The sequence below is a fragment of the Sminthopsis crassicaudata genome, chromosome 1 (genome assembly GCF_048593235.1).
Source record: "Sminthopsis crassicaudata isolate SCR6 chromosome 1, ASM4859323v1, whole genome shotgun sequence".
Lineage (NCBI taxonomy): Eukaryota > Metazoa > Chordata > Mammalia > Dasyuromorphia > Dasyuridae > Sminthopsis > Sminthopsis crassicaudata.
The window spans coordinates 399,390,637-399,413,940 of NC_133617.1; the positions used below are offsets into that span (position 1 = coordinate 399,390,637).

The 23,304-nt window shown below is 54.1% G+C and overlaps 2 protein-coding genes across 4 annotated transcripts in view; one reads left to right on the forward strand and one right to left on the reverse strand.

The window, feature by feature from the left end:
* The window catches only part of CORO7 (coronin 7), a 99,902-nt gene that overhangs the window by 30,258 nt on the left and 46,340 nt on the right, over positions 1 to 23,304 (reverse strand). The window lies entirely within an intron of this gene.
* VASN (vasorin) lies at positions 559 to 14,897 on the forward strand. Of its 2 annotated transcripts, none has more exons than XM_074280002.1 (2): positions 559 to 845; positions 12,074 to 14,897. In XM_074280002.1, exons 1-2 carry the CDS (start codon positions 574 to 576, stop codon positions 14,130 to 14,132), a joined length of 2,331 nt encoding a protein of 776 aa, XP_074136103.1. In that variant the 5' UTR covers positions 559 to 573; the 3' UTR covers positions 14,133 to 14,897. The 2 variants fall into 2 exon arrangements, with proteins under 2 accessions (XP_074136103.1, XP_074136104.1); XM_074280003.1 differs by having other exon boundaries at positions 709 to 845; positions 12,078 to 14,897.

Here is a 23,304-nt window from a genome sequence, read left to right on the forward strand (position 1 = left end):
CAGAAATGATACATTTTCCTGGAATCCTCGGGGCTGGGAACTCCGGGCTGGTCTGGGCCCCTGGGGGCTCTAACAGAGGAGGGCCTGGCTGCGTCCTCCAGTGAGGCTTCCTCCCGAGCACCCCCTGCGTGTGCCGGCCGAGCTCCCTGAGTCCCACCGGCTTCGGATTCCAACTGTGCCGCTCGCAGAGCCTCCCTATCTGTGAAACCGGGGAAGCATCGCCAGCTCGAGGCTACTCTTTCGGGGGAGGCGGAGGAAACAGGCCCGGACTGAGGTGGGGAAGAAGGGCCCGGCTCAGGAGGAGACCACAAAGCGTGTGGAAGCGCTTCAGGGGGACACCACTCGAATGCAGGCGGTCCCCCCTCAGCATCCTGAGCCTCTCCCTCAGTTCTCCCCCAGCCAGGCGGGCAAAGAGAGCCCCCGGGCTCGGAGAGCGCCGTGCAGGCACGTCCTGCCGAGAAACGCGGGAGGAGGGAGAAAAGGCCCTGGGGTCTGCCTGCGCCCCCTCCCGCCCCCAGGTACCCACAGTCCGTACGGATGAAAGGGCCCTCCCCCCCTCCCTCCCCCCCGCCAATGGGGAGCCTGCCCAGCGCCGAGGCCCCGCCCTCTCCACTCTTAAGGCCGCAATCAGTTCCTTCCAGCGCCCACAGAGCCCGAGTCGGGGGGCGGGGAGACGGAAGACTCGGCTCCGGGGCCTCAGCAGCTCAGCTCCGGAGCCCCGCTCCCTGGCCGCGGCGGGGATGGACTGAAGCGCCGCCCGCCCGCGATCCCCCGCCCCTCTCCGCCCCAGCCCGCAGCGGCTGCCGCAGAAGAGCTCCCGATCCTGCCTTCGGCCGCCGGCGCCGGTGAGTGCTAGCCCCGCCGAGGGGCCGGGGGCTGCCCGGGGCTCCACGTCGGGCTCCTCTCCTGCCCGGCCGCGGAGGCAGCCTCGGGCGGCCCGGGAGGGGAGGGGAGCGCAAAATCTTGCTGACACAGCCCGCGGACTGGGCAGACTCCAAGAAACTGGAGATTTATCCAGAAACGGGACAAATTACGCACGCGCGCGCCAACCCCCCCCTACACACACACACCTGAACGCCCCAAGACCTCTCACAGCAAACTTGGAGGGGCTCTGCGGAGCCGCGTTTTCTCCACACACTACACAAGCAGACCCTGGTGGGCCCCCCTTCTCCCTCTCCCTCCCTCCCGTGGACTTCCACACCGCTCTGGAAACTCCCCAGCTCCCCCGGTCCCTGACGGACGCGGCCGCCGAGCCCGGCTGCCCCACGGCCGTGCGGGGGTGCCCCGCGGGGATCCCGCACACACGCAGGCAGACCACATAAACGGCCGCACTGCTCCCACTGCTCCCGTGGCTTCCTCCGCCGGCTCTGTGAATTAAGCCCGCCGGGCCGGCCGGAAGCGTCCGTCTCTCCTCGCTCCCCCTCTTTCTGGGAGCAGGGGGGACCAGAAGGCGCGCCTCAGAGCTCAGCCCCCAGCCCGGACTGATCCGGGCCTCCACCTCGGCGGGGAGCTCGGGCCGGGGCGCAGGGGCCTCAGCTGAGAAGCTCCCCCGGGGCCCACTCAGTGGTCTCAGGGCTTGTCAGTCTGGATCGGTACCGGGGAGCGGTCCGGAGACAGGGACCCCGGGGAGCTCCATTCCGCCCCGGCCCTTCCAAGTCTGCCAAGGAACCGCCTCAGGGGTCTCCGGGAAGTGTAATAATTCCAGGTTTCAAACTTAATGACCCAGTGCCCTTATCACTTGTCCCCATCGGAGCCAGCCCGAAACCCTGATAAGATCCCACGGCCTGGGCCACTGCGGAATGGCCCCGCTGGCTCCAACCGGGAAGTAGCAGCATTCCCAAACCAGGACCCGCACACCTTTCTCTCCCATTATTAATGATTACAGTTCTGGGAGGCCCCCACTCTCTGCAGCCACAGGGCTTCTGGGTCCCGAGGTTCCTACAGGTAAGCCATTGGTATTCCGGTCGCCTTTCCTGGGATCCAGAGCCAAGGCAACGGAGAGCAGAGCTCTGTCCCGGCCCGCCGCACGAGAATTCATGAGTCCGGGGTTCTGCTCTCAGGGGGTGACCTTAGGGGAGTGCATCCCCCTTAAGTGGAGACCGTTGTGTAAAAAAGGAGGGGGCTGGACTCCGTGATCTTTTAGGGTTTTAACGGTCTCTATTTTATGAGCTATTGGCTCCTTCTTGGGCACTGGGTAGCCAAACAGAAAAGCCTGTACAATTGTGCTGAGGAGGAGGAGGAGGAGGTTCTTGTGAGAATATGGACATAAGAAGTGCCCTTCCACTCTTATAAGCAAGAAGCAATAAGCAGCCTGCACTGGTCCCTGAAGCTCAGGTACCCCAGCTTTAAAGCAGGCAGGGTGAGAGTTGGGGGGGAGTTCTGGTCTACAGGTCAGAGATGAGAAGCTTGGAAGGCCCAGAAGGGCTGGCTGGGAGAGGTGAGAGTCAGAGATAGTAGCAGAGGTCCTGGTGGCCCGGGGACGGGGAAGCAGCCCCCTTTCTCCTGCCTTGTTTATTTTCTTCTCCCTTTGTCGAGTTAGACCCTGGAGATTCTGTAAACAGAGTGTCAGAGGCAGGAAGAGGGTTCTGTTAATAAGCAGCCTGGCTGGACTCCCTCCAGAGTATTATCTGGCTCAGAGGGCCTGGGAGGGAGGGAAGAAAAGAGGGATGTGGGTGCGTGTACGTGCCAGGCTGTGAGCATGGGGGCCTGGAATGTGTGGGGCTGGGGAGCTGCAGCACTGGCCAGACAGGGTCATTTGGCCATGGCCGATGCCCTTGGCCCATCACCTGGGCACAGCCTAGGATAAAAGTTGAGGTGCTTTTTGTGGAGCTTGGAGTGGGAATAGCAGTGGTGGTGCAGAGAAAGCTCTGACCTGGAGGGTGTGCCAGGGCTAGAGTGGGGAAGAAAGGTCCTACACTATTTGCCAGGTGGCCCCTCAAGGAGGTACAGAACCGATGAGAGAATTTATTACCAAAAGAAGTCATTTAGTCTAACCCCCCCCCCATTATGTAGATGAAGACATTGAAGCCCAAGAGCCATTTCAATAGAGTATCAAGGCAGGAGGACACAGAAACCCCTGCTGACCCCTGAAGCAAAATTCCTGACCGACGACGGAGGACACGGAGGGTCCAAGGGTTTGGAAGGACAAGGGTTATATCAGTTCTTGTCAAAGTACCAGGCAGATGCCCACCTCCCCCCCAAAGCTGCAGGCTTCCTGGGAGCGCTGTCCAGGTCCTACCCTCACCACAAGGTTGTATTTCCTTCTTGCCAAAGCACCTTGAGCTCTATGCTCTATCAAAGGGAGAAAGTGTGAGCAGTGGCTAGAGCTCTGGACCTAGAATCAAACGACACAAGTTTACATCTTAGCTCTGTCACTTATGAGCTGTATGACAATGGATCAGTCCCTTAACTTCCCTGGGCCTCAATTCTTTTCTTCTGAAAAGAGAGGGTGGATGGGTATTGGAGGAAAGGACCTCAAAGACTTCTCTGGATTCTCAATCTGTGATCTCAAGATCCAATGCTGCGAGCAAGAGCAGCACTCCCCAGAACTGGAGAGAACTGAGAGGCCATATCTTGGGAAGAAAACCCCTCCACAATATCCTGGGCAAATGGTCATCCAGCCTTTGCTTGAAGACCTCTAGTGATGGGGAACTCACTACCTTACAAGAGAGCTCATTCTATTTTTTTGATGACAGCTTTCCCAAACACTGGTTCTCTTTGTTTTAAAATCAGGACCAGTCTTCTCCTTATCGGCAACATGCAGCAGCCCAATTATGATTATATGATTATAATTTATGATTATAGTTTATTCACTCTCCCATCTCTAAGTTCTTGGCTGTGGCCACAGTTAGCCTTCTTAGAGAAATTCCTGGACCCAGGAATGACAGGGAGCAGGGATCCAAAAGTCCCAGGGACCTCTTTACAAGAGGATTCTGCTTTGTGAGAGGAAGGGCTGAGAAGGTACAAAGGCTAAGGCTGGGGAAGGCCGTGCCCCTTTCCTTGAGCCCAACAACCAAGGGAAGACAGGTTTCCAGGAGCTAAATAGCACCCCTCTGTTGGGGAGAGGAGAGCAATGAGGATGCTCAAGGAGAGAAGTTCTCTTTCATTTCTTTCCTGGGTACTGAGACCCGTCTGGAGAATAGGAAAGAAAGGGAGTTGGGTTCCCTTAGTCATTCTCTGACCAGTCAGTCGTTGGACCAGCTTCTACCCAGCCCCTACCCCCCCAGGGGTGCCATCCATACCTCCCAGAGCTCACACTCTGCTGGGGTATCCTCAGGAAGCCCTGACCCTGCACCCTGGGAGCTCAGTTCCTGCCTCCAAGGGCTGGGAAGCCAGAGGGGTGGTGCTGCCAAGAAAGCCCGCTCCCCTCATCACATAGGAATTCGAATGAGTTTCTGGAGAAAGGGGGCGGCTGTGTTTGTGTGCGTGTGTCTGGAGGAGGGAGCGCGGCGTAGTGGGTGTGCTTGGGCGCGTGGGCCTGTGTCTGGGGCGCACGTGACTGCTGCAGAGTGCCTCGGTGGGGGGAGCGTAGGTGGGGGAGGCTTGGGAGGGAGGAGCTCCAAGGCTGGGCCCTCTTTCCTTTTATCAGCTTCCACATTCCTGAGACAGCCGGATTGCTTTTCCTTTAAGCAGGCCTGGCCAGGCACCTGGGGTGGGCGAGAGGCCCTGTGGCAGCGACTCTGCCTGCAGGAACCCCAGTCTGAGAGGGGGCTCGGGCTGGAGAGAAGCAAGAGTAAACACGGGTGCCGGCCCAGGGGTGCCAGGGCCCTCCTGTCAGACCGTTCCCAAGGGAATGCAATAAGCCAGAGGCATTCCTCTGAGGCTGCCGTAGAGATTTAATTAAATAGAAAGGGCTAGTTCCTAAGGAGAGGGGACAGACACTGGGGCAGCTACTGACTCCTCTTCTTCCTCCTCCCTAAGTAAATTGTGCTCTGACATAGCAGCAGAATGGGACGTGTTTGTTCTCTGAAAGAATGGGGGAGACCATTCCCTGGGGGTCGGGGAGAGAAGTGATTCCATGCTAGCTCCCACCCTTTAGACACGGGATGAGCTGTACAGCCAGGGAGACCATGGCAGCGGTAAGGAAGAGGAGAGGACATGACTTAAGGACCTGCGGACCAGACAGAGCTTGTGAGGGGCTGTGGGAGAGAAGAGGCCGCCCACCGGGGAGCTGTCTGCGTCCCTGGCCCGGCCACAGTCCGCCCCCCCCAACCCCGAGACTTCTTTTGGCCTGAGATTCGGAAGGAGATGTCTTTTTTCACCCACCTTCCGGCTACAGTGCCTGTCCACCCTTCATGAGTCAGGCCTGCTGGGGTGCCAGCTCAGGGTTAATTGCAGGTCTCGGACAGGCTAGGCCAGAGGGGCGCAGACTCAGCCCAGCCTCGCCCTCCCCAAAGGTGCTTAACCACTGGGTTGGGGCTGGGGAATGCCAGTGACTCCCCATCACCTCTCATTTTAGCTGATTAAGGGGGAGGGCACACAGGAAAAGCTGGGGACAACAAGGAATGTGGTTCTTCTGCCAAGAGCAAGGCCAGCCGCGGACAGCGCATTCCGGAACCCAATAAAAAGGCTATCTGAATTATCTGCTGCTTTGTAGCCTCTTCCCCACAGCCCTCTCCCCATCTGGGCGGAGAATGAAGCTTGCCTCATCCCCGTAAAACTCTCTAAGGGACACCTGCAGTATACGCCCCAACAGCCAGGATTCGGGCTGTCAGCCAGCCTGGGGCATCCTGCCCTCGGGTGCCCTCCCGGGGATAATGATTAGCCTTAGTCACTCGCCTCCCTACCCCGGGCTGACAGGTTTGGTGGCTGTCAAGTCACTGAACTATTTGGGCAAGGCTGGTGCCTGCCCTCCGTGGCAGGGCAAACTGAAGGCGGGTGCCAGGGACAATTCGGAGCATCGCCATTTCTCCCCGCCCCCCTCGGCTGGCCCTTGGAGGGCATCGGAGCCCCCTGAGAATGAGGGGGTCTGGCACTAGAATGACCGAGCCACCGGTCCAATCTCCCCGGGGACCGCTACAGAAGCTACGGCCCCAGCCTTCGGACGGCTCTGGAGAGCCCAAGGGCTGGGACGTCAGTCTGGGGGGGACGAGGAGCTGCTTTGGGGGGGGGTCAAGCCCACTGACGCACACAGTTAGTGCTGAGTCAGACTCTTGGGGACCCTGTAGCTCCGCAGGGGCAGCAGCTGGGGTCCCCTTTCCTTCTCATTCCCGCCTATCGGGGACAGAGGCGGCCCATCTGGGGCTGGAGAGAGGGACGTTGCCGCCTCAGCCCGGGATGGAGACGAGTCAGCGAAACCTGCGCCTGGGTGTGCCTGTCCCCAAGTGTGTGGGCCAGGTCGGAGGGTCAGTGGGGGCGAAGCCCCCGCCCACCTAGGCCGAGCCCGGGATGGGCTGCAAGCCGTTCTGCCCTGGGAGAGCCTTATCAGGTAGCCTCGTCTGGCTAGTCCTTCTGAAGAAGAACAGAGTTCTGGGGGCGCCTCTATTCTTCTCTGAGGCATGCTCTCTGTCTTCCTTGACCCCTGCGAAGGAGGAGAGGGAGGGGAGGGGCAGGCTGCAGCACGGGGGTCTGTGAGAGTGTGTGTGTGTGTGTGTGTGTGTGTGACTGAGAGAGGAGAGAGCGCCTGCACAACAGGAAGACTGAATTACAGGGATCTGTGTCACTGCTACAGGGGTGTGTGGTTAAGGGAGGAGGGCTGTGGGAGGCAGAGGGTGGATCTAGAATGCGTGTGTGGGGTGAGCTGGAGGACAGGGATGTGGGTGCCAGAGTCCTTGGGCGCACTGGAGTTGCTCATCCCCCCCCAGGGGCCCTGAGGTCATGAGCTGGAGTGGCCCATCCAGCCCCACCCCCTCCCCAGTCCCGCATCTTGAATCATCTCCCGGAGGGCCTCCCCCCTCCCCCGCCCTCCACCTCATGTCAGAGAGGGGACCCACCCGACCCGACGCGAGGGTCATCCCGAGCCGCGGGCCGCCTTCGGGGTACCCGGCCCAGCTCACCGCACACAGCCCAGGGGCTGAGCCCCGTCAGCCCTCAGACGTCCCGAGCTAGTGTTCTGGGGCTCTGAGGCCCATGTGCCCGCACAGGTGATGGGGGGGAGGAGGGCAGAGCAGGCCCGAGGCCAGGGTGCCGCAAGCTCCCAGTCCCCTCAGAACATAGCCGCGGCTGTTTCTGGATGTCTGAAGCTATGCTGGGTTTCTGGGAGCTTGTTTTCATCAGGAGGCAGACCCAGCTTTAAAGCGGGACCGGGGGGATGGGGAGGAGAGCAGAGGTAACAATCAGGCTGAATCAGGACTCGGTCGGGTCACCGCAGCAACCATCCCAGAAGCCTCTGCCTTCCCCATCCCCTCCCCCTCTTTGCAGGAGAGAGCCAGAGTCTGTCAGACCCCCAACTCCCCTTAGCCGGCCCCAGGTTAGAGTATCCGATATCAAAGCACCAGACTCCTAAGTTCTGTCTGAGCAGTTATGAACCCAGCCAGGGGCAAACGGGCTGCTCACAGCCTAAGTGTGTGCGCGCGAGCACACGGAGCACCAACCCCCACAGCCACACGCCGCTTGTAGCCGTCCACCGGAGATTTCAGGAGCACCCTCCGACGCTCCCACACGGAACCGAGGCAGCGACCGTGAGTGCTCTCTGACAGAAAAGGAGGCTAGGCCGGCGAGGCCGAATGCCCTGGTCCCCCGACCTGGCTGCCCAGCTGCCTCCCCCACCTCGCTCCTACCTGATTTTTATCAATGAGAAGCGGCTCAGAGGGAGCCCCCGGCAGACTTGTAGTGACGTTGGGGGCTTCTTTCTAGCAGGAGGTGGGAGGTTAAGTCTTAGCGAGGCGTTTTGGTATACGCGCCCCAACTCTATCAATTCCTGCCTATGTCGGCTTTAACAAGTTTAACCAATGCAACCTAGGGCTCCGCATCCTCAGCCATGAAATGGGAACAAGACTGTTCCCTGTCTGAAGCACCAAATGAATTCTGTATGTAACGCACTCTATTCTGTAAGGACCTCTGTAACTGTCAGCTATGGTTAGCAGCAGGGAGGCAATCCCAGAGCCCCGGAGGGGGGCTGCACTGGGGAACTGGCCCCAGCTGTGCCTCCCAAGAAGGGCCCTGGCGGCCTCTCCCCACAAGCCTGCAGGCCGAGCCAGCTTCCTCTTTCGTCCTGCTCTAGAACCCCGGCGGAGCAGGAGCCTCGGAGTGGCAGTTCGAAGGCCGGACTTTGTGATCCTGACACTTAGCAGCTCTATGTCCTGAGTGTTTCTTCAACTAGAAAGTAGGAAAGGTCACACTTGCCTTATCTACTTTAGGGTTTATGAAGAGCAACGAGAAGTGTCTGGAAAGTGCCCTGTATACTATTACTATTGCTCTTCGGGGCTGATGGGGGAGTTCCACCCAAAGATGAGAAAACAGTCCCTTGAGAAAGAACAGACTTCAGTTTTCCTTTCTGTTCAGGCTACTCTTTGGCTCAGCCCCTTGCCCTCCCCCCAGCTCCCCTCCCCACTGCCTCCAGCCACACATTCCAAAGCTTATTACCTGTCAGCCAGATGCCCACTCCGGACAAATCCCCGGCTCCCCCTTTAATTATTTTGCTTATTAAAGGGGCTAAAAGACAGATGAACTGAACTAAATCATCAGCTCCTGGGTTTTCCTGTTGAGAGGCCCTAACTCACTCCAGACAAAGGCCCTTCCTACCCCACCCTCCGTCTCTACAGATACCACTAGACCAGGTGTGGGCCACTGAAGAGGTCTAAGACTTGGGCAGTGAAGAGCCACAGAATGGCTGTTTCCCTCCTAAGCTCTAGGACAGATGGAGCTCAGAGCCAGGGACCCCAGAGGGACGGGAGACAGGCAGTCAAGGTAGGGTGGGGAGTGGGGTGGGGGGAGGCCGCCCCAAGCCCTGGCTGACATCTGGCCCGGGCCACACCCAGGCATCTTCTGACTCAGTGGAAGGAACCAGGGGTGAGAGGAGGAGTAACGGCCTAGAGACAAGTCCAAGAAGGGGGAGAGAAAGAAGGGATGGGGAGAGAGAGAAGGGAGGGTAGATCATCAGACCCAATGAGCCGCCAGGAGACTTGGACAAGAAGCCAGAATCAAGTCTAACCCAGCCCAGAAGCACATGGCACCCAGTCACAGAATATCAGATTTAGAAATGGCTTTAAAGATTATGTAATCCTCTTTATGGATGAGGAATCCTTGATCCAAAGGGAAGTGACTTATCCAAGATACGCCAGAGCCGAACTCCTCTTTTGACTTTTGCAATAATGTTCTGCTACCACGACATGGCAGCTCGTGCTTGGGGCGGTTGCTTATGTGGGCAAAGACTTGTAGGCAAAACTGAGGAGACGGGGGCAGAAGCAGCTAACCCCCCCAGCTGGAGACGAGACCTTCTCTGCATCTGCGGGCTGCGACGGTCACAAAAACAAGGGCCACCAAGGAAGGCGGGTCCCTCGAGGCCTGACGGGCAGGCTGCATCCAGCTCTGGATCGATGGCCTTTGCCCCTAGTCTGGGCCTCAGCACTGGAGGCAGAGGCATCATTAGTTAGCTTCAAGGACTCAGCATTGGCTGGTATGGACAAGAGGAGTGGCCCATTTTACTGGCTGCTCAGATGGCAGGAAAAACATTCCGGGAACAGACACTACCAAGTGGAGGCCCATTTCTCTGACATCTCTGTTGGCAAAGGATAAAAAGGAAGAGTACAACTGAGTCTCAGCTGGCTTGTCTCCTCCCCTAGAGCAGATCAAACCTCAAAGCCCCCATCAATCTGGAGAAAGGCTAGGGCGTAAGGGGAGACTGGATGGCCATTCTTGACCCTATCCTCATGATGGAGCTCACAGAGTGGAGCCCCGGGGGGGGGGACACACTTCAAACAAGACTTGGGGGTAGTGAGACTTCCACAGAGGCTATGCCATGTAGTGGGTCAGAGAATCAGAGCTGGAGGCTGCACCCGGGAGTCCTGATCGTCTCCCAAAGTACGCATTTTAGGAGCGGAGACCCACAGAGGATTCGAGGCAGCAGAGAAGGGCTCGTGAATGACCCCAGCATCCCGGCAGATTTAAGGAGGCTTCTCTAAGACTGCTTCGTGGGTTTGTGGTGACCTGGCGCGAGTAAGATGAGATGAGTTCTTTGCTTTCATAGGCTCAGGCAGTCTGACCTATCCAAGGACAGGCAGGGTAAACCGACTGAAATTCAGAGGCTAAAATAAACCATAGGTCCAGTGCTGCCTGGTTCCTAAACCCTGTGGTCCCAGCTCCACCAACTTACTCCAGCTCCCACCTTCTGCCTGTCTGCGCCCCCCCCCCCCCTTCTCGTAGTCTCCCATATTACAAAGGCTTTGGGACAAAGGGCTTTTGTCTGTGATCTAGGGAGAAAGAGGAGTGTTTAGAGTCCAGAGTGGGAGTGAGCTCCCCAGCCCATGAAGACAAGGACTTCTCCTTTGCAAAGTGCTCAATTTCCTCTCTTCTGCATCCCCAAGGTCCCTGGCACACTCAAAGGCAACACCAGCCTCAGCCCTCACATTTATGTAACGATTTTGGGAGGAGGAGAGCCAAAAAAGTGTGGCTGTTGACCCTGGACCTCTCATAAAGATACATCCTCTGTTCAGGCTGCCTAGGGGACCGCAATTCTGGAGCTCATCTAGGTACAGTTTCCTAAGGTCCGAGAAAAGGGAACGTTTGGGCGCCTGACCCAGCCTGTGGATCCCATCGTGCTGGAGCTGCAGGAGAAGGGCACATAACACAGACTGCGCCTCCTTCTGGGGCTTCTCCCTGAGAGATGGCGTTGGGCTGCAGCGGGGGCCTTACTTATCCTTACTGGGTACAAGGACACAACCCAGGCCTTCAAGACCCTTGTGATTTACAGAGAAATCAATTCAGTCTCATCTGAGGAGATGGCTAATCACAGGGGAGATATGATGTGAAGCACCCCATTCTGAATCTGAGGCCACAGAGGGAGACAGCCGGCAGTCTGAGGGGATACACCAGAGGGGCGATCTTCATGCTATCCAGTGTCTCCTGAGACCCTAGCCAAGAAGGAGGAAGGGGCCTCTCCCAGGAGATCCTACACCCGTCTGCTTCCAGTCTTACCCGCAAAACCTCAGAGATGAAATGGAAGAGACGGTGGGATGGAGGAAGGGCGGGAACAGAAGGGACATTTGGAAAGCTAGTCTTCTTTGGCTCGGGCTCTCTTCCTGTCATCATTCCTTGAATAGCAATGTGGTCACCCCCAAGTATGGAAAAACTTGGACATAAAGTGTAGGAAGGGGGGGAAGAAATCAGCTCTCCATCTCCTAACCCCACCCCCTATAAATGAGTCTGGCTTCTAGGTGAAAGGCCTGGCAGCCACATACTGGTGGGTTCAATAGCTTCCATCCCAGGCAGGTTGCTGACTTAACAAGTGGAAAAACACCAATCCCAATAGTTTCCATGTGAAGTCTTCCCAGCTGCGGTCTTTCCTCGTGCTCTTGGGGAAGGAGGAGAGCAAAGGAAAGAAGTAAATTGGACAGGCAGCTGCTGGTTTTTGGATTTTTTTCCTGACTAGCACCTTGGCTTTCCCTTGTCTCCCAACCTCATTTGCTATTCACAGCGACAACTGGGTGCATCAATTCAGACTAGAGAACCTTAAGGTCATAAGGGGTTCTCAAGGAACCTTTCTATCCCTGTGGAGTTCCGTGATAAAAGTGAGTAGGGAAGTCTGGAATGTTTCCTTTTTGGGCTGAGAATTTAAACGTGTGTGTGTGTGTGTGAAGCAGAGATTGGTCAGAACCAGGTGTTCCCGAAAGGTATGTTGGGAGCCATTTGCCTTTACTTTTATAGACCTTAGCCCCAGGAAATCAGCCTTCTAAGTGAAGGAAAGATTTAGATTAGAGAACAGGAAAGAGTGGGAACCAGCCAGAACAGAAGACCGATGTGGCTGCACCATGTGTTAGCAGCAATTTCTGAAGGCAGGAGTGACCCCCACTTGTCTAGGATGGAACAGGACAGGGGAAGCTTGCAGAAAAAGGAAGGGAATGACCCCTAGAGTTTCCTTTTAGCTTATGAGTTTCAAAATGTGAAATCTCAGCCATTCTTGTTCTCTCTCTCCCAGCCAGGGTCAAACCATGACTGCCGGGTTAAGGAAGATCCTGCTGCTGCCGCTGCCGCCGCCGCCACTGCTTCTACTACTGTTGCTTTGCCAGGGTCCACAGGTGCAAGGATGCCCGGCAGGCTGCCAGTGCAACCAGCCACAGATTGTCTTTTGCATTGCCCGGAAGGGCACCACTGTCCCTAACGATGTGCCCCCAGACACGGCCGACCTGTATGTGTTTGAGAATGGCATCACCACCCTGGATTCCGGCAGCTTTGTGGGCCTCCCTGCCCTGCAGCTCCTTGACCTGTCACAGAACCAGATCTCCATCCTCCACGGGGGAGTCTTTCAGCCCCTAGCCAACCTCAGCAACCTGGACCTTTCATCCAACCAGCTGCAGGAGATCACCAACGAGACGTTCCGGGGCCTCCGCCTGCTTGAGCGCCTCTACCTGTCCCACAACCGCATCCACCACATCCAGGTGGACGCCTTTGACACCCTGGAGAGCCTTCTGGAGCTGAAGCTGGAAGACAACCAGCTCCACGTGCTGCCCCCTTTGCACCTGCCTCGCCTGCTGCTGCTGGACCTCAGCCACAACCGGATCCCAGCTCTGGAGGCGGGCACCTTTGGAATGAGCAACATCGAGTCGCTGAAGCTGGCCGGCCTGGGCCTGAGCCGGCTGGATGAGGAGCTGTTCGCGGGCCTACGCAACCTGCACGAGCTGGACATCTCCGAGAACCAGCTGGAGGCGGCCCCGGCCGTGCTGCGGGGGCTCCGAGGCCTCACGCGCCTCACTCTGGCGGGGAACGCCCGCATCACCCAGCTGCTGCCCGACGACCTGGAGGGCCTAACCAACCTGCAGGTGCTGGACCTCAGCAACCTGAGCCTGCAGGGCCTCCCTCGGGACTTCTTCAGCCGGTTCCCCCGACTCCGAGAGGTCACAGCTGCCAGAAACCCCTTCAACTGCGTGTGCCAGCTGAGTTGGTTTGGGCAGTGGGCCCGGGAGAGCCGGGTGATGATATGGAGCCCCGACGAGACGAGGTGCCACTTCCCCCCCAAGAACGCGGGCAAGCTTCTGCAGCAGCTGGACTACGCGGACTTTGGCTGCCCGGCCACCACCACCACCGCCACCACCGCCCGGCCCTCCACCCCTTGGCCCACCCTGCCCCTCACCAGCCTGCCGCCGGCGGAGCCCAGCACGCGGGCGCCCACGGCGGCCCCCTCCAGCGGGGACGGCCCCAGCCCGCCCTCTGCCACGGCCCCCACGGGCAGCACGGGCGCCCGGCCCAAGGACTGCCCCGCCCACACCTGTCTCAACGGCGGCACCTGCCGGCTCAACGCCTGGCACCACCTCGAGTGCCTGTGCCCCGAGGGCTTCTCGGGCCTCTATTGTGAAGCTAAGGCCAGGCGGCCCACCGCGCCGCCGCCGCCCCCCACCAGGCTGCCCACGCGGCTCTCCCAACTCAGCATCGAGCAGGTGAGCGCCACCTCCCTGCGGGTCAGGCTGAAGAACTACACCCAGAACAAGGCCCAGCTCAAGGGCCTCCGGCTAACTTACCGAAACCTGTCGGGCCCCGACAAAAGGCCCGTGACCCTCAGCCTCCCCGCCACCCTCTCGGAGTACACGGTCACCCAGCTCCGGCCCAACGCCACCTACTCCATCTGCGTGGGGCCCCTGGGCGGCGCTCGGGGCCCCGAGGGCGAGGAGGCCTGCGGGGAGGCCCGCACCTCCCCTTCCGTGCGCTACAACCACGCCCCCGTCACACAGAGCAAGGAGGGCAACCTGCCGCTCATGATCGTGCCCGCCCTGGCGGCCCTGCTCCTGGGGGTGCTGGCCGCCGCGGGAGCCATGTACTGCCTCCGCCGAAGGAACGCCCAGGACAAGGGGCGGGGCCAGCTGGGGGCAGAGGCCGGGCCCATGGAGCTGGGGGGGGTGAAGGCCCCGCTGGAGGACTCGGGCCCCAAGCTGCCCGAGGGCGTCGGGGTGCTGTCGAGCGGCTCTGAGTGCGAAGTGCCGCTCATGCCCTACGCTGCTGGCAATAACAACAGGGCCCCTGTTCCCAAGCCCTCCTACTTCTGAATCCTGCCTGGTCAAGGGAGCCACCGGGCCCAAGAGCCTAGTTCCATTATCCCCGACATGAAGGCTGTAAGGTCACGTGGCAGGCAGCCACGGGCAGCGAGAAGGGCCCAGGGCTGGGAACTAGCAGCCCTGGTGTTGTCCTGGCTCTGCCACTAACTGCGTCACGCACTCTGGACCTCAGTTTCCTCATCTGTAAAATGAGGGCGTTGGGCGTGATGAGCTTCAGGATCATTCCAGCTTTGCAGAGTCTCTGATCCCAGCTCCCTGACCCATCCCCAACGAGGTGCAATCTCCTGGAGCCACACAGCCTTACCCTCCTCGTACCCCTTTCTCATGTCTGGAAGCCCCCTGGGGTGGGGAGGGCCTGGGGGCCCCCTGTGTGCTGGTAACACAGGCGTGAGCTTCTCAGGGGAGCTACTGCCAACTCCCTTCCTCCTGAGAGGTCTTGGGGGGAGGGGAGGGAAGGGCACAAAAAATGAAGGAAATCTTGTGGGAGTTGGGCAGGGTCCGGGCAGGGAAGATACTCCTCAAAGGTGTGGACTCCAGCTTCAGCCTTGAGGAATCGAAGGAACAAAAGAAACTGGAAAGAAGATTAAGGACTTTTTTTTGGAAAAAATATTTATATCATATTCTTTCCCATTTCTTCTGGGAAAGCACTTTTCAAACCCAGAGGCAAGGACTTTGGTTTTTGTAAGACAGATGATGACATGAAGGCCTTTTGTAATAAAAAGAAATAAATGAAATAAAATCAGACATCAGTCCACAGAGTTGGCCCCATGTTGTATGGGAGGAAATCACGTGGGGGATTTTGTGTTGCCTAATTTCTGGCTTGTCAGGAGGGTGGAGTGGGACTGTGAATCAGGGGACATGGGTGTGAATTCCAGCCCTGCTGAGTTCTTTAGGAAATGAGCAATGTTAGGAAAGTCATTTTCCCTCTTTGGGTCTCAGTTTACTCATCAGAAACCCATCAGACTATCTGATAGCTTTTAGCTTGATCTCCTAGGGTTCTAAGAGTCAGGGCACACAGAACTCTTGGGCTGTTCTTGTCTTAGGCTTCTTTCAGGAAGACTGAGGGGAAAGGGGAATCTAGGATCAGAGTACCCCCAGTAAGTACTATTCTCCAGGTCAGGGGCTGATGGGAATATAGGCTGGGAAAGATCAAAGGAGGGCCCGGATGACTATACTGAGTAGGGTTGGTAGTCATCTGTGGCTTCTCTTTCCAGGTCCCTTAATCTAAAGAGGTGGAAGATAAAAGCTCTGCTTACATCCCTCGGAAGGACAGGGCACCTGTGGTGGCAATGCATTTTACAAACTTTGTCTCATTTGATCCTCACAACCACCCCATGAGGAAGGTGCTGTTATGATCCCACTTTTACAGCTGAGGTGAACTCACTCTTGAGATCCCAATGCGGACAGAACTGAGGTCTGTCAGACTACAAAGCCAACCTAGGGCTGCCCCAGATCTTGCAACTCCTTTCTGATGTCTGACACGACCCTCCTTTGGAGCCGGGGATGGGCTAGTGCTTGCTCTGACTGCAGGGCCCAGAGGTGCTCTGTGAGGCTTGAACTTGCTCTCTTCTCCCCAGGGGACAGTCTGGGAAGCCAGGGAACACTTGTCCTAGTTCTGACCAGACATAGCAAAGGAAGTCCTAGCTCAAACCTCAGTGCCAGTGGATCCATGTATCGTAAATCTCTGTTCTATAACATCACTTTGAGCTCTGTGGGGCTAGGGGACAATGCCTGTCCACTCCTCATATCCTAAAGCAGCAGCTCCTATATCTGCCTTGGAGACTGGTACTTGATTAGTGCTTAATTTTCTATTCAGTCTTTGAATGAACAGGACACAGACCTGTCAACTTTTTTTCACTCCGGACAACAGCAGTAGAAGTCCCTTCCTCTAGGACCCTCAGGGTGCTCTTAGCCCCAAGCCTCATTTCTCTTAGTCTTTCTGGAAGACCCCCCCCAAAAGAAAAGAGACTCGTCCCACTAGTAGCACTTCGGGATACCTCCTCTTTTCTATTTACAGGTACTACTTCACTTTCAACCTCAGTTGAGAGGCCTGACCCCCACCTACTGGAATATAGGCCCAATTCCAACCTACTGGAATAGAGTTCCTTCTATGTCAGTTACTTTGCCATTGCCACCAGGTATACTTTGATATTCTCAGATTTATTGTCCCCCTCACCCCATCCCCAAAACACCCCAACTTCTCCATTAGACAGAGGGTGGATTTTAAAAGGTCTTTAACAGTGACTGGTACATAATAAGCAATAAATAAAAACTTTCATTCATTGTTAATACAAAGAGAAATAATAAAATAAAAACAGCATTTATAGAAAATACAGAGAATTATAATTTCAAAAGGCAGTGAGTTGAGGAGAAAGAGTCCTGAATAATCCTGACCTGGATTTGAGTCCCTATTAGTGTGATCCTAGATGAATCAATTTCCATCTAGGTGTATTAGCTTCCTTTTACGTAGTGGGACAGGAAGTACAAGTGGGCAATAGGGTGTTCTGTAAGATCGCTTCAGGTTCCAAATCCTATGGATTCAGGGGCACAAACTTCTTAGAACCTCCTCTTCTGGTCACTAATGGCCAATACCGTAACAGGTTAAAAATCCCATTTCTATTAATCTGGCATTTGCCACATCCCCAGGACCTTGCCTCGGGAATGAGCCCAGTATATGGACATTCCAACCAAACTTTACTCTTCCTTTTTTCAAGGTAGTGCCATCTTGTTCCCTTTCATTAAGGTCTGGAGTCAGTATCTCCCCATCATCATCATTCTGCCACTCAAATTCAACTTTTCCAAAACAGAACCCGATATCCTTTCCCCTTCTGAACTTTGCTATTTCTTTTGAGAGGAATCACCATTCTTCTAGGATTGAAATCCTGGTGTTATAGACCAAACTTTTTTCACTTGTGACCCCTTTTTGTCTGAGAAATTTTTTCATGACCCCTACATTTAGTTATGAGACCCCATATGGGGTCACAAACTACAGTTAAAGAAGCTGAGTTATAGACGTCTTACTCTCCTTCATCCCACCTATCGATCAAATCGATGATTAAGTCCTGTTGTTTCTACCTCCATAACATCTTTTCCAGATAATACCCCCCACCTTCACCTCTACCAAATGCCCTCATCATCTCACCTGGGCCAGGTAGCTTCCTAATCGGTTTACCTGCCTTGGGTCTGGCCCCACTCTAACTTGTTCTTATACAGCTCAGATCTGACTTTGTTACTCCTCAGCTAAATAAGCTCCAGTTTTTTCAATTACTTCTAGGATCAAATAGAAATTCCTCTGTTTGGCTTTTAAACCTTTAAAAACCTGGTCCTGACCTACCTTTTCACACAAAGCCTTTTCACAAAAGACCCTTCCCCTTGTGTTTATTTTAAATAGTCTTATACACATAAACACTGTCCCCTCTAAAATAATGTCAATCCCTTAATGGCAGAAACATTTAATTTTTGACTTTTAGTATCTATTCTATCTCCTATTGCTTATGTGTGCACACGCATGCACTCCCTCCCCCTCACAAACCATCCTCTAAGAATAAAATACACATCTTAATTTTAGGCTTCCTGAAAATGAGCTTCCTAGCATAATTCATCAACTATTTAAAAGTAATAATGGTACATCTAGCTAGATGACTCACATCAGGGATGTTAGAGAAGACTCTGGTTCTAGGAGGGGGTTAGACTGCCTGACCTCTGAGGTCTTTCTATCTCCGAGTTTCATGTCCTTAAACCAGCTTCTCCCTATCATTCAAACACTGTCCCTAACTCCTCTCCCTTTCTTTCTTCTTTCTACCTTCCCCACCACACACCAAAGTATTCCTAACTCTGGGTCTCATAAATCAAGGCTTCTGCCCACTCCTTAGCGTTGGGGGTTCATCCAAAAACTCTGACTTAATTTTGTCTCCCTGATTCCCAGCCCTGTGGCCCCTCTTCTAGGAGCAGTGACACTCTGTGTATCTTTCCACACAATTAGAATAGAAAATGGGAAACGACTCAATAAAAAAAAAGGAAACAAAGTGGGAGTCCACGGACTGGGACTGACTGAACAGATTTTGGCATCTGACTATAATTTAATACTATTGTGCCATAAAAAACAACAAATATGAGGAATTCAGAGAAACACAGGAAGACTTGTATTAAAATGACAGAGAGAAAAAAGAACAGAAAAAATAAGCAAAATGACCATGTCAATTAAAACAACATTAAAACATAGATGAACCTGAATTAACTGCAATGACCAATCCTGGTTCTATAGAGAACAAATGATAGCAGTGAGGCAAGGTCCGATAAGTACATGTGTCAAGTCCAGACCACCCTATGATTTGCTTAGGGGTCCTTTGGTGGCAATGTGGGTAGGGAAAAAACATCATTTTTTTTTTTTAAAGGAGGCTTGATAGCAGAAACTTGGTCTAAGGGGATCCCTGGGCACTAAGCCTAGAAAAAATCAAGATAGATAAAGCAGACTAGGAGACTAGACATAGGCATGGAACAACTAAGTCATTTACCTATTTCTTTTTATTTTTTGATGAGGTCAGAATAGCAATTCCTTGTCTGAAATACACACGGGCTTTCTTTTAGTGAAAAGGTACTTTTATTTAGGAGAGGTTACCGACAAAATGAAAAGGAAAAATAGACACTAGGAGTGGAAAATATGATTTGGGAGAACAGAGCTACCTAGGAAAGAATTTGGAAGAAGCCATTAAGATAATATGCCATGATCTGTGAGCACATCATTGACTGGCAGGTTAAATCCATAAAGGAGTTTAGCAGACTACCCAGAGTTAACTATAGTAAGGAGAATGATTGCATTAAAGGAAAGATGCTAAGAGGAGGGAGAGAATATGAATATCTCAGTGTGGGCTTAGTCCTGAAAAGGACTTAGCCAACCAAGTTCTTTACATAAGTGAGTTTTTAGGACCTTATCTATATTTCCCTCAAGAGCTCCAGGGTTTGGTGCTCACAGTGGTCCAGCAATTCCTAGTGGGACAATGCCCAAAATTTTGTAAGAACCCAGGAAATGGGAGTGTCTTCCAGGAAAGCTGACTTCTTGGAGAGGGCCTGAGCCAGCAAGAATGAGTTCAGTTTGGAATAGGGAGGGTGGAAGGAGCATCAAGTATCCTGGGCAGCCCCGATCATTCAAGGATTTTTGAACAGACTCGCAAGGTATCTTTTTTTAGGTGTTTTGGGGTTTATTTGAAATGGGGATAGAAATAGAATGAATCTCAAACTTCAAAAAATTTCTCCACCTCACCAATGTGATCATACAGAAGTGTCTAAAGTGACAGTGAGCTAAAAGGAGGGTCTGATATCAGGGGCCGTATATGGATTACTACAAAGAACGTCACTGGGCTTAGGTCAGAAGTCCTGGATTAAAATTTCAGCTCTGACAGTTAAGATCATAGGGCTGTGAACAAGTCATGTGCCTGAACCTGTTTTCTCACACATTAAGGGTACCCATCTCTGATACTACCCAATGATAGGGTTATTGTGAGGCAAGGGTTTTATAAAACTTCAAAACACCCCCAAAATGTGATTTTTTTTTAAACTTAATTTCACATGATCCTCCCAATAACTCTGTGAAGGAGGCACCAGTATTCCTGCCGTTTTCAAAATGGGGAAATCGGTTGAGAGCATTAAATTACTTTCTCAGACGAGGGCTCCGGTTCACTGGACCCTTAAGTCACTAACGCTGTGGGAATCGGATCCTGTGTCTTTTCTGGAAGCCCAGATAGTTACTGGGGCCCTCAGAGACATTGAGGAGTCATCATGAGGTGGGCTAGCAGAGTGTGCTGGAGCCAGTTCCCACTGGCTGTGAGATTGTGACATTCTCAGTGTGGGCATTTACAGCTTGGAACCGAGCAAAGGGTTTGATTTATTGCTTTGTGGAAGGCTTAAGAAAATGATGGAGAAAATTTAATAGTACACATTGAACTTAAGAACATGTTGGGCGTATGGTTTGTTTTTTTTCTCCAGAGAGATAGCCATTAAAACATTTATCAGCATCTCCCTGAGCAGGCTGTCCCAGTGTTGTTATTCCCATTTGACAGAGGAGGAAACTGATATTCCAAGAAGGGAGGCACTGTGTACCAGGCCACAGAAATAGCAACTGGCAGAATCTGGACTTGAATCCAGATCTTCTTACCCCAAACCCAGAGCTCTTTTCATTACCCTGGGCTGTCTCTTTATCGGGCCCAAGGGGGAAGAAGGCCACAGAGCCTTCTGGCTTTGGGGGCTGGTTCTGTGATTCACAGGATTAAAGTCAAAGGAGTTTGTGGCACGAGCCATCCAGGTGTTCCATCCATCAGCTGTGTAACTGAGGGTGCAGCGCTGGGTGGGTGGGTCAGGCCAAACTCCTTCCCAGCCCCGGCTGGGGGGCATGGGGGAGGGACATTTCCTGAAGGGCTGGGTTCTATTAGTGAAGGGGGAGTGAGAAAGGCCTCCCTTCCCCCTGCTGAGGGGAGGGAGCCTGCTGGGACTAGCTGTCAAAGGGGCCATTGTGGTCCTGCCGGCAGCTTTGTTAAATCACCAGCCCAGATTCCACTGAAAATTGCTGCTGAGTAAATATTTTCACTGCCAGCCCAAGTCTGTTCCACAGCCCCAGTGGGGAGACTTCACTCTGAAGGGGGCTATAGGAGGGGACAAGGGTGGAGAAGCACTAAACTGGGGCACTAGGAAACCACAACTGTGTCCTAAGCTAGTCTTCTAGCAAGGGACCAGGCCACTGTGGGGTGGAGGGGGAAAGTGAGTGCATTCTCAGCTACCTCTCAAGCCTCTGCAGCCCTGCTCAGGGCCCCAATTTCCCATTCCAGGAAATGGAATTGGGGAAGAAGGGTATTCTCATTTCTAGGGCTTGAGAGTTAAGGGAACGCTTGGGGACTGGGGCTGGTTAATACAGAACCTAGTGGCCCTATGGGGGTTCAATGCAGCTGCATCCCCCCACTGAAATATGAGGAAACTGTTTCCATAGCAACATTTGTGAAGCAGCCTCTGCATGGATTATAGTCCCATTTTGCAAGAAAGGGAAAATGACTTCCTTAAGGCTGAAGAACCGGCAAGTAGCGGAGCTGAGGAAGCTCAACAGCAATGTTCTGGGTCCCTTAGCTGCAATCTTGGGCAATCACTATTCTCAGCAGGAGCTCTACCTGAGGTGTAACAGGCTTAGAGAACCGTGACCCACAATGACAGGTCAGGGAGAGGTCTTTTATTTAGGCTTTAAGCAGACTCGTTTCATCTCTACAGCCCAGCATCGGCTGTCAGCCTGACGTTTCCCGTGCACAAGTCTGGCCTTCTGATCCTGGTTTTATTGGTGATTTAGCCCTTACACTTCTGCGGGATGGTGGGCTCCCCAGGGGAAATGCTGGCTGGGGGGGAAAGAAGGAGACTAAACTCCTCCCTAACCTGAGTCAATGGCGGGATATGAGTATGGGATGTCTACAATACGGTAGGCTTGGAGTGGAGGAGCTTGCATCACTAACCATCCAGTGATCTCAGGCAAGTCATTTTAACTACCATGAACAACTCCCCTCCAAAATGAGTGATCTCCAACACCTTTCCCTCGCAGATCTACCATTCGATGCTATTCCCCAAGGCCAGGATCCAGAGGCTGACTCACTCCTGTCACTCAGTTCACCCCATCTCTAAGACTGCAGCAGAGAAGCTAGGTCTGGTCTAGAAGAAGGAGTTCAGTGTCAGAAGGGAGGAGACTTGGGCTTTAGAACTGGCCCTACTATTAATCTGTTATATAGTTTTAGAAAAAATAACATCTTCCACTGAAAATTGTAAGCTTCTGTACAAGAGCCTGAACAACACCCACCTTGCAGAGCCGCTGTGAGGAGGATATGGTGGACAGGAGATGAAAAGTATAAAGCTCTGTATTAATGCATAAGGTGGTGGGGAAAGAAAGCCAGGCCCGGCTGTGTTCCTTAGGCATGAGGCTCAAGGGTTTGGTAGTGGGGAGCCAGCTAGGTGAAGGACCACCCTGAGGAGTGCCCCAGGAGAGAGGGGAGAAGCTGAGGGAAAGCTGAGGACCCCAAAGCTAGCCCAGCCCCTGAGCCGCCCCCCAAGAGCTCTTCTAAGAGCAAACACTGCCGTATCAGAACAAAGCAGGAGATTCTGAAAAATAGGGAAGGGAAGAGAAGGAAACTGGAGAGAGAAAAGGGGGGAGGGAACGCCAAGCTGCCCGGCCACCGGCGCCCCACTGTTGATGCCATACCAACCATCCATTAGAGGCCGGAAATGCTTGGCCACTTCCAAGAGCAAGTTGGGCCAGGAAAGGGGAGAGGCATTTGGACCTCAAAGACAGCCTTAGGTACCTGGGGCAGAAGGCACGCCATCCCTCAGAGAGGAGCCCTGTTGGGGACTGCTTACTATTTGCAATAAGCCTCTGGATTTCCAAAGAGCTGCCTTTGTTAAGGGTGAAGAGTCTAGTGGTAAGGAGGGAGAGGTGGGGGCGGTGTGTGATGACTGGCGGCCCATCTGGGAGTGATTTGAGAGATTCCAGAGCTCACTGGCCCCGGGCAGCCTGCTGGGCTATTCTTAAACCCTATAATTATGGGATCAGCACCGTCCAGTGGTACTTTGGGTCCTAGAACCATTAACCCCTCAAGAGGCCCAGGGGACTAAGGCCATGTTGTTGCTGGGCAGGGGTGAATTAGTGGAGGAAGGGAAACAGAGCTGAGGTGGGGGGTGAGGGGGAGAGCCACAATGTTCAGTATCACATGTGCTGGGAGCAGAGCCCAGAAGGCAGGAAACGGTGGGTGGAGGGCAGGGCACCACAGACTTAAACATTGATGTTTCGATCCCTCCATGGAGCCCAATGGGTTATTTTTCCAGGTCTGGTCTGCCCAACTTGACAAAGTGAGGGCTGAGGTGGGGGGGGGGGGACAGGCAGGAAGGGATAGATAATGTGCTAGAGTGGCAAGAGCTGTGGGCTTGGAGTTAAGACTGGAATATCATCCTGACCTGCCCTCTATAAATTCAGTGACCTGAAGAAGCTACTTCACTCCCTCAGCCTTGGTTTCCTCATTGTTAAATGTTAACATGCTTGTTCCATTGTCCTTGGGAGGAAAGAACTTTGTAAAAAACAAAGAAATAGAGGGCAGCTAGGTGGCGCAGTGGATAGAGCACCAGCCTTGAATTCAGGAGGACCTGAGTT